This window comes from Verticillium dahliae, genomic scaffold, assembly GCF_000150675.1.
Source record: "Verticillium dahliae VdLs.17 supercont1.4 genomic scaffold, whole genome shotgun sequence".
NCBI lineage: Eukaryota > Fungi > Ascomycota > Sordariomycetes > Glomerellales > Plectosphaerellaceae > Verticillium > Verticillium dahliae.
Genome location: NW_009276925.1, coordinates 689467 through 699691, shown reverse-complemented (window position 1 = coordinate 699691; position 10225 = coordinate 689467). Strand labels below are relative to the sequence as shown.

The 10225-nt window shown below is 56.1% G+C and overlaps 1 protein-coding gene across 1 annotated transcript; it reads right to left on the bottom strand.

Annotated features, from left to right (window-relative positions):
* Positions 1 to 2078: 2078 nt before the first annotated feature.
* On the bottom strand, positions 2079 to 3167 carry VDAG_02566 (AdhA; the record flags this gene model as incomplete). Its single annotated transcript, XM_009653219.1, has 1 exon — positions 2079 to 3167. The coding sequence occupies one exon, from the start codon at positions 3165 to 3167 to the stop codon at positions 2079 to 2081; it is 1089 nt and encodes a 362-aa protein (XP_009651514.1).
* Between the last annotated feature and the right edge of the window lie 7058 nt (positions 3168 to 10225).

Here is a 10225-nt window from a genome sequence, read left to right as displayed (position 1 = left end):
CTCTCGAGCCTGAGCTACCATGTACGTACGACCTTGGCTCATTCATGATCCTTCAACGATGACGCATCTCGGTTTTATACTAGCTGAAGTCACTCTGTGCCTGGATCGATCGTACCTAGAGCCAAGCGCATCGTTTCGCCCTCCCCACTCGGACCGCTCCAAGGCCACATCAGGATCCCCTCAGAATGCTTCCCCTTCGGCACAGTTTGCCCTGAACTCCGCGTCCAAACAGGTTGGTCTATATTGCCAGGCCACCCAGATCCAAGCACAGGCAGCGTCACTCAAAGACATTTCAACCCAGACACGGACACGAGCACGGCAGAGGACTGTGCTTCGGTGACGTGTTACCAACGATCGGTCCTTATTGTCCCGAGGCGTACACTTGAAGACTGCTCTCGCGCCAAAAAAGGAAACTTGCTCTTCCAACGGCTCTCCAATGAGGCGTACATGATAGTAGTGTCCGGTCCGTATACTCACAAGAGCATACATGTAGGCCGATACGTCATTACCGCGCTGCCGCAAAGCCTATTGCCCTCCCCCGAGCCCATTGTGCCCTGGTATTCCGAACAGGGAGTCTGGTGACGCTATTGCAATGCTACCCTCAGCAGCATGGCTAGCTTATTAGGCGCACATGGCTGCATGTCTTCGGCAATCGGTCAGACGTATACTTTTAGCCTCATTTGTGGAAATTGACGTTGAGTGTGTAAAGTGCCCTCGTGAAGCTACTTCTTGGACACACGTCCTGGCACCTTTCCTTGCTGATGGCCGGAATAGTATATCTGCGTGAACACAACGCCACGAGTAGTCACCGTGACCGGATAATGGGCGCGAGAAAAATCATGACTCCCGCCACGTCCGATGGCCGCCTAGAAATTAAGTTTCCCAATGCCTCACGCGGCAGCCAGAAACAAGCTATGGCCACGCATGTATCCCAGGCCTCGGTCGTCAGACAACTGAACACAAGGCTCAGGAAGCAACCTCGAACGGGCCGCCCTGGTCGAGTAAATTTGCGTAACCTCGCACAGCGAAATGACCGGCGTCAACGCTGTGCGGCCCTGACAGCCGACGACCACTCTTTAACGCTTTGGCGCCAGCATGTAAACTCGAACCACGCCCTGACATGCCCGTCGCCACGCGAATGCGAGTACCCGGATACTTCGCTTGGATCGGGACACGCCCCCTTTACCTGGCCTGCTGATATGAGGGCGGTGAGTGCAAGATTTGAGGTGGCGCATTTTGCTCGTGCATTGAGGCTCGTTGTAAGCTTCGCAGCGCGGTTAGTTTGGTCAGCGGAAAGCACAATACGAAGGGCGAGAAGTACGACATATGTAAATGTCGTGTATTCAAAGGTGTCATGGTCTATAACTGGCTGACACGTAGGTCATGACGGAGGGGACGACCGCCAGAGGTGCCAGAGGTGAACATCCATCACGAGACTATCGATGCATGAGGATCCACGACAGCGCACGAGGACAGTTGTTACTCCGGACGACAGTCTTTTCGTGTTCAGCTGAAGTACCTTCCCAAGACGATATCGGCAGGGGCACTCATTGGAGGCTTGAGACGATCACCGCCGTCGCAGTCACCATTCGAATACATACCTCCCATGGAATAGGACATGGAAGTTCTCGCAAGCTGGGAAAAGGTGCAACATCTGCCATGTGTGTCATAGACCCGATCAATATACTAGAAATTCCGTTCCTCACTCTCTACGCCTATGCCCGCAAGCGGCATGGTTGAGCGTCGTAGGCAACGATATCAAGTGACCACGTCTGTAGCGGCAGCTTCGTCTTCAGCTTCATGGTCCGAAAATGGATCGTATAACCGTTACAGCTAGCTGCAAGGCGGCACGGGCTTGTGCCTGCCGATACAATGGATATGTAGTAACGGCGTGCCACGGTGGCTACGTTACCGTGATCAACTTGACGGGCAGCAGAGGCCCGGATCTCTTGAAGCTTGAGACAAAACGGTGGAGGCATAACTTTGCGGGCATAAACGTGCTCTCGTGACGAAGGAATAAAGTCATAGCTGGTTCGTCTTAGCTAGTTCCTCTCCTACCGTGTTCGTGTTCCATAGTCCTATTTCCACCGGAAAAGTATGCGCAGTACATCAGCCGCCACGCCGTACCATCCTCGTGCCTTCTCGACGGCATTGACAATGTGAACCCACCTCCACACAAACATTTCGGCGTCCGTATAGTCTTCTGCATAGCATTCCCAGATGGCCTTCGTCTCGGACTTTCCCTCGAGCGCGGCTAGGCCCTCGCCATCCTGCACGCTAGGCCCGATGACCAGCGCCCGGCCGACGACGGTCTCGTCCGCCACGAGCCTCGTCGCGGCGTCGATGACGTCCGGGAACTGCGCGCCGCCCGCGCCGCCCGAGAGGAGAACGGCTTCGGCGGCGGCGGGAAACATGTTGGAGCCGCTGATGAAGTAGGGGCACACCATGTTGACACGGATGCCATGCTTCCAGGCCGAGCCCCGCAGGCAGCGGAAGAGACCGGTGATGGCATGCTTGGAAATGGTGTACTGCGTCTGCTCGACAAAGGGAACCAGCCCGGCCACGGAGCCCAGGAGCAGGAGGCAGCGATCGCGTCTCTCGTCGACCGTTTGCCAGGTGGCGTTTCTGGCGGCATTGAGCTTGTTGGCACCGCCGTTGCGCGGCAGCCAGAACATGGCGAGGTGGGCCGTGTGCATGGCGGCCGTGATGTTGATGTCGATGGTCGTGGTACTTGGTCTCGCGGGTGCGTCCGGGTCGTCAGCACAGGCCACAGGGTTCTCGAAGTGAGAATTGTCCACGGGGCGGCTGATGCCGGCGTTGGCAACAACAATGTCTATGCCGCCATGTGGCGACGCGGCGGCCGTGTCCTTGAAGAACGCCACCTGGGAGTCCCAGCTTCCAACATCGCAATGGAAGTAATGGTGTGTGCCTTTCGGGTGATCTCTCCTGAGCTCGGCAACAAGATTCTGGCCGGCCTCGTCGTTGATATCGCCAACGGCAATATTGGCTCCATTGGAAGCCCATTGACGAGCGAAAGCAGCCCCTATTCCCAGAGCGCCGCCGGTGATGAGAATCGTCTTGCCGGCGAGGCCTGATACATCGTAGGGAGCTGTCGTGTCGACAGGGTCGGAGAGCCGCACGGCTTTGGTCAGATTGTGAGACCCCATGAGCCTTGACGAGTCTTCTGTTGTGATGGGCGTGGCTTTGTGAAGTCACGATTGAACCCTGGATTTCAGCTTCAGCCAAAATACCCAAGATGTTGAGACCAACAAGGGGGGCCAGGTCAACGGGCTTACGCAGTTCAACCAATCACATCCCAGCTTGTCTTCATGTCTACTATGAAGCGACGAAGAGAGAGTCTAGAGGAGATCCCATCCCTTGAATGCGAATATTTGCTTTTGTGCGGTCTGGAACAGCCACCTACCACCCCTCTCAGCCAGCCAACGGACCAAGATCCGCGGAAACAGCGGTGAGAGCACTTTCCCAGTGGCAACCTCGAAGGTAAGCTGATCAGACTGAGAGCTCATGGTAAATGCACTCATGTCAGATGGGAGAAAACCCATTGCGGACAGGTGACGAGAAGGCAGCGCAGGTGGTGGGATGCCAGAAGCAATAGGGCATATGCACCATGCACATACTCCAGCAACGAAATGCCGGCTGCCCTGGCGTACCTGGGTAGTGTAATTTGACCCCTCATGGACTGACTCGACCCCGTTCAGTCTATTTGGATTAGCAGAGGCAGCAACTGCTACCGGCAGGATATCTGTATGGCTCTGGCGATTGCGTCAGCTCGTTTAGATTCTCTGCCCTGTTCGACGTCCTGCAGCTGCAGCCCCGCGCTCAATGAACAAGTCTTCGATACCGCAGCGGCGGTGCGGGGTGAAAGTGAAAGGTCGAATAGCGGATCAGCCGGTCTCTGGATTAGAGTTGCTAGGCTGTCTTGATGTGTCTCTTCGAGGTGACATCCGGTGTGTGAGTGCATGAGGAGGGTCGCCATTTTAGCGCAGAGGACAGGCCCTTGTTTCCTTTACATACATTTCGATCTTGGCTTCCTGATGCCATGTTGCGGCGCTGCGAACATGAATCGCTGGATAGATGTTGGGCTCGTAGGTCCTGCAATCGAAACCAAGCCCCCCTCAACACTTTGAGTACGACACTTTGATCTGTTTGGTGGACAGTACGTCCGGGGTAGATTGCATGCTGAGGCGGGCCGACGCTCTGTTAGATTCGTGGCTGGAAGGTACATGTAAGTCCAGCCAGACTCACTCCAGTATGATTTGGCACTGCCCTTGCATGGTTCATCACATCCCACAGATACTTGACAGTTTCTTCTTGTGATGTTTTGTACAGGGTGTTGCCGCCGCATGACGAGACGACATCGCCAAAAAGAAGGCATCGTCATTGTGGTTGGTACTTGTTAGCGCTTCTTTTGAGATTGACGAGACGCGACACAACTGGAAGAATAAGAGCAGGAAAAAAAAAGCATCATGGCTGTCGTCTTGCGAACGGCTGCTTCTACAACCTCGCGAATCTCGCTCATGCCGGGAGGTCGTCACGCTTTGGAAAGGTCGTTGATGAAACCTTCGTGACAAAGTGATCGCCAGTTCCCCAAGTGCCAAGCTTCGTGTGTACAAGTAGGCCGGTTAGCGCCCATGCTCCAGCCAACAGGCGTACCGCCTGGGCGTACGAGAGTAAAAGTAAGTCGAAGAAATCCGGGCTGAGCTACGATTGCTGGGCTGCTGGCAGATGTCGAGAGTGGGTTAAAACGCACTGATGGCGCGCTGAGCAATCGGCCGACCATACATGCGGGCGCTCAGGGGGTACCCCTGCGCGGAGACCCGGCAAACAATACCTGGATCGTGACCTCAGCCCCGATCGCGACCACAAGTAGCAATGAAGGACAGGGCAGTGGTGCAAAGTGACAAGTCGTCGAGCGAGAGATATGTGCGATCAAGCGGATGTACGAGCTCCTTGCATATCTTTGCATATCCACTGGCTTGCTATTGCCCTCGTCATGGCACACAAGGAGAGAGGCAGAGGACATCAGTCGTGGCCAGAAGATTGCACGCGCTTGCACGCGACAGGCTGTGAACAGCAGTTGGCAAAGCATTCAGTGCCCGCTACCGATGCGCGAGCAAAGCAGTGTAAGACGAGTCCCGTGGAGCGTCTGACGAGGCCGGCTTCGGGGCTTCGGAGCCTGGCAGAGAACTAGGTTGATCATGTCCGAGAAACAAGGGAAGTGGCAGGCCATGATTCGCGACTGCTTGCGGACAGAGCTGTGGGAAAGCGGGACATGAGAACTCAAGGCTTTGGATCTGGTCGCAAAGTAGCGCTCCCCACAAGGCATGCCATCGAGGTCGCGGGGCTTTGAGGCTGCGGACGTTCTCAGAAAGTAAAAAAGACAAAAGCCAGTGGCCGAACCAAAGCTTGGTTCCTTGGCTACGAGGGTCCGTTCGTGCTGATCCACTTGGAAACGGGGAAGCTTTCCGGATGGATCGACGAGAGCAGACGAGGTCCAATGGACAACGCGTGTTCGGCCTCCGCTGTGTTAATTAACCCTACCCAATCCCACCATCATCCGGGACCTTGGCGCGCCCAGAATTTCGTGAGCCATCATGGGTGATGTCGGTTCGTCCAGACGGGAGCAAAAGAAAACCGGTCTACTTGCTGTAGACAAGCAGATCAACATGGAAGGCCCTCATGTGCTGTAGTCCATGGAGTTGGCCAGCAGCTCTGCGACGCGATGAGGACGAGGTTGACCGCGGTAAGGAGAAGCACCAGGCCAAGGTGGATGTTTCGAACGAGTTACGTACGTAGTCGAGATGCGATGCCGACTGGATGTTGGGCCATGCCGGGCTCACATGTGTACAGGGATGGAACATGGGATTCGTGACCAAAGCGTGAGCGAGATGTCGATCAGTCCGGTCTCGATCGGCATACCTACAGCGACGGGTCCAGCCTTTCCAACGGGGCATGAGGGGCTCTGGGATCAACGCCGGTCAATTTGGTCGAGTGGACTGGTTGGGTTGGGGGATTCCACGGGCAAATCGGCAGTGCTGATTGCATACTTGTAACAAGTATGCTGCGACTGTTGGTGTGCCTGGGGACCGAGCAAGCCGGCGGGTTGGGGCGATTGATGGGACGGTTCAACCAGGGTCAAAGGAAAGACGGTCGTGTCGGTTGCTCGTTTGATACAGAGCGCGGAAATCTTGGGATGTCATAACGAGGTTTCGCACTTACTCTGTGCCTTCGACCAGGTACCCTGTCTGTTCCGATCATGTCCTGGGTAGGAGCGACCAAACATCTACAGCGAGCGAGGGAGGAAGAGGGAGAGGGTGTGAAGCAGGGGCTCCCGGGGGGCATGCAGCCTGCATTCTGGCTAGCGTTAGCGCCGCACTAGAGATGGCGGCACTCTTGCTGCGCTGAGTTGCAGTCAAAGAGGGGAGGGACATGGGCTCCTGTTGCGCCTTGGGATCCCGTCTCTCTTCTCATCACGCCGACGGTGCTCCTCCAATAGGCCTTTGACACCGGCCTCAGATGCGCCTTCCCAGACCCCTCAATGCTTGAGGCATGGTCCCAGGGGGACAAACATGGTGGGCAGGAAGGGATGAAAGGGATGACTGAAGGTACTATGTAGCTTTCATATCAGCCATGCGCCTTCCCTCGTAAGGCCGGCCGAACCACGCAGCCACCTTGAGATTCTCAGGGCAGGTTCCCTTTCCTGCCTCTCCCCACCTGCGCCTGCCCCCCCCTGTGACATTGGTAGTCCCGCGCCCTAGACCGCGGCGAAGGAGGAAAGGGGAGGAAGGGGGGGAGGGGGCCGGATCTTACGCTGCTGACTGCACGTGCTGTTCCCACCCACTGTACCTATCGACAGTAGGTATTCCTGGGGAAATAATGTTGAATGGCCTACGATCATGACGGTCGTCGTACCCACCTCATGAAACAGAAAAGCTCATACATAGTACATGCTCGATGACGGTAAACGGGATGCCAAGGACTGCACGTGCATTGTCTTCCGTCACCATTAGCTCAGCACAGGTGGAAAGGACCCATGTTGAGATTTGGTATTCAGCGAGAAACGAGGTCAGCACCACCATGACTTGATGTTTGTTGTGTCAGGACACGCCACCCCGCCTCAAGGCCTCATCACCATCAACTCCGCTGCATTCCTGTCTGACATGTTAGACATGGGCCGGAAGGTCAGAGTAGCAGGTGAGATAGCAGCACCCTTATTCGGCTCTTTGGATACGGCAAGGCAGGCAAGGCATCTTGGGCGTAGGTAGGTACATACATGTAGAAGGCAATGTAGGTAGTGAGATAAAGAGCACGGCAGTCATCAGTGGTGCACCCTTCAGTTGCCGCTGTGCAAGGGACGCCTTCAGAGCGCCACGCCACGGGCTCAACGCATGTCCTGTATGTGGGTGGCTCTGCACCTCTCCCATCTCAGATCAGTGGCTTTCCACGCGAGCCAAACAACGGATGAGACCCCCGAGACCCTGAGACCCATGCCTGATACCACAAGCACCGTCTGGAGCACTTTCCCCTGTGCCGTGAATTTCGCCGATGGCCGTTTTCTGGAATACCGAGTCACCGCCGGGGGGGCTGTTTGTCAGGTGGTCCGGTCCATTGACCTGGGCAGGCACCAGAGGGACGTTCAGAGGCCTGATCGACAGCCTCGGGGTTCTTAGGCCTCTTCTTTCCGGACCATCCACGAGACGACTTGTTCCTGTCGTGATGTTCTGTGAGATTGTGATGCAGCAGGGGTGGTGGTTACGCCCCTCCCCCTCCCCTTCCTGGACCTATGCTCTCACCGGTCTCGCGTCTTTGTGTGGTTTGGCCCGCCACTGACAGCCATTTTGGCGCATGGCAACCCAGAACAGGCCACCCATTGTTGGTCACTACAGGGCTTCACTGTCGTCTCGGTGGTTCCTGCCCAATCACCGTCGGCCCGAGACGCGTCGCCCGTGGCTTCTTCATGGCCCATCGATGCCTGCCTGATTCAAGACGCTATCTTGCTGCGGGAGAAGGAAGGAGGAAGTCCAATAAAGTGAGAATGGCCCTACCTCGCAGAGCAAAGGCAGGAAGCAAAGGCAGGAAGGAAAGACGGGAAGCAAAGACGGCAAGCAGGACTTTCTTTGATGCGGCATGGCAACTGCCTTACTGTGCAGTGGACTTACTCAATGCACTGTCTTCACTATGACTCTTCTTTCTCACCATGCCGTTTCCTGTACCGTACGTTCGACACATTCTCTCTCGAAATTGCATCCGTCAGACTGACCCCATGCCTTGGTAACGGAAATATGCTCGAGTCAAAAGCCATCCGAACCAAGCTCGCCAATCTCTTCTGCTGACTTGACGCCCACATGCTGCGACCGTCTCCGCACATCGTGTTCAGTACCTAGCTATCTAATCTAACCTTCATCCTGTCGGCCTCAGCCGTTCGACCAAATAGCGCCCTTATCGCGACGGCCAAGCATCTGTCGAAGGCTCGACGGCGCATCGTGCAGGCTGCTACCCAGAGAAAAGAACGACCCCCCCATCAGGCATGCTGGCACACGTGCGATCACACATTGTAGAGGACAAGGTTCGCCGCACGCACCCCCTCGATATCAGAGAAAGGCGACAGGTATGCCCCAGCGAACAGAGTCCTGGTTTTGGCTAAGGCTAAGACAGGCAAAGGATTGACGGAGACTCGACTCGCCCGCCCGTCTGGATTTCCCCGTCTGGCTATATTCTCTCCACCGTCCAATTCGGTCTCCACCCCACTTCGTGTTGGGCGTGTGCGCATCGTCAGAAACTCCGCCCTAGCAACTTGACCCCCTGGTAGCACATTCATCACCCTGACGCGACGCGACTGGACAATCTGCAAGAGTTCCTCCAAGAACGGACGGCATCCACCCAGCTTTGCCAACTGACAGCAAAGGCGATAGTACAGCCTGTTATACATGTACCGTACCTGTGGATGAGGATCTTGCCCGCTCCCTCGTTCCACATACAGGGATTCTGCGACTTGACGCGATCACCACCTCATTGGCATACTCCCTGGTCTTCAAGGACACTAATCGGGAACATTGATGACAGCAGCAGCAGCAGCAGCAGCAGCAGCAGCAGCGACATCAGTAGCGTGTCTGGTTGATGCACAGCGTTCCTCACACTTTGCCTTACGAGAAGAAAAAGAGACGTCTCCACGAGGCGGTGTCACGTTTTGGAACTGCCATCTTCAGCGGCGGCTGGCTGTTCCATCCTCTCCAGCGTGCATCTTTTTCTCAGTACAAAGAGCAGAAACCATCATCTCTCCCTCCCGTCAGCGTGCCCACACTGCTTCACCTTTTCACAGTGAGTGCACCACTCGTCTTGCCCCCACTGAGCTACTTAGGTCCCGATCCTCCCCACCAGACCTCAGACACCACACACCCAACCACCAGACTGGCCGCCAGCGAGAGCTGGTACCATCCTCTGTACTGTATCCACCCCCGGCCCCTAACGCGAGCCAGATCAGGCACGCCATACCCAAACCGACGGCTTTCTAGGACCAAGACCCGCTGGCCTGGAGTTCCGCCCCTGCGAACCAGCACATCGCCCGCCCGCCCAATACTCCACCGTCACGTCACGCAAGCTCTCTCGTTCGTTGCCATCCACGTCCGCTGCCTTCGACAACCCATACCCGCGCTCATACCCGCTTGTCTCAACAATCACCGGCACCGAACGGCCAACGCCTGCGTATGCGCCTGCGCCGATACTCGAAAGATAGCCTCCGCCACATCATACACTCCCCAGCTTGCAGCCTGATACCGTCGTGGCCATACCAGAACCCTATTGGGTACCTGGATCATTCAAGCTTCGAGGGGGCCCCGGCAAGTGGATGTCCCACTAATCCTCTTCAACCTGTCAGCTACACCTACTGCATACTACACCGGGTCCTGCTCGTGGTGCCCGCATCACATACCCATATCTCGCACGCCGCCGCTACGCGGCCCCCCCCTTTTTCCCCACGGGTCCAAAATTCGCCGAATCCGAGTTCTGCCTCGCTTTTGTCTCTCCCATGGGTTCCCTGTCCATCGTCCCCAGAAGGGGAGCGGGTCCAGTCCCTATTATTTTCTCCTCCTCGAAAAATGGAAGGCGAAACACAAAAGGCCCTTGTATGGGGGTAAACCCCTTACGTCCATCGATGGAAAATTTGGTTGGTTTGGCCTTCAGACCCGGTTGTCGAAATCCTTTTGCC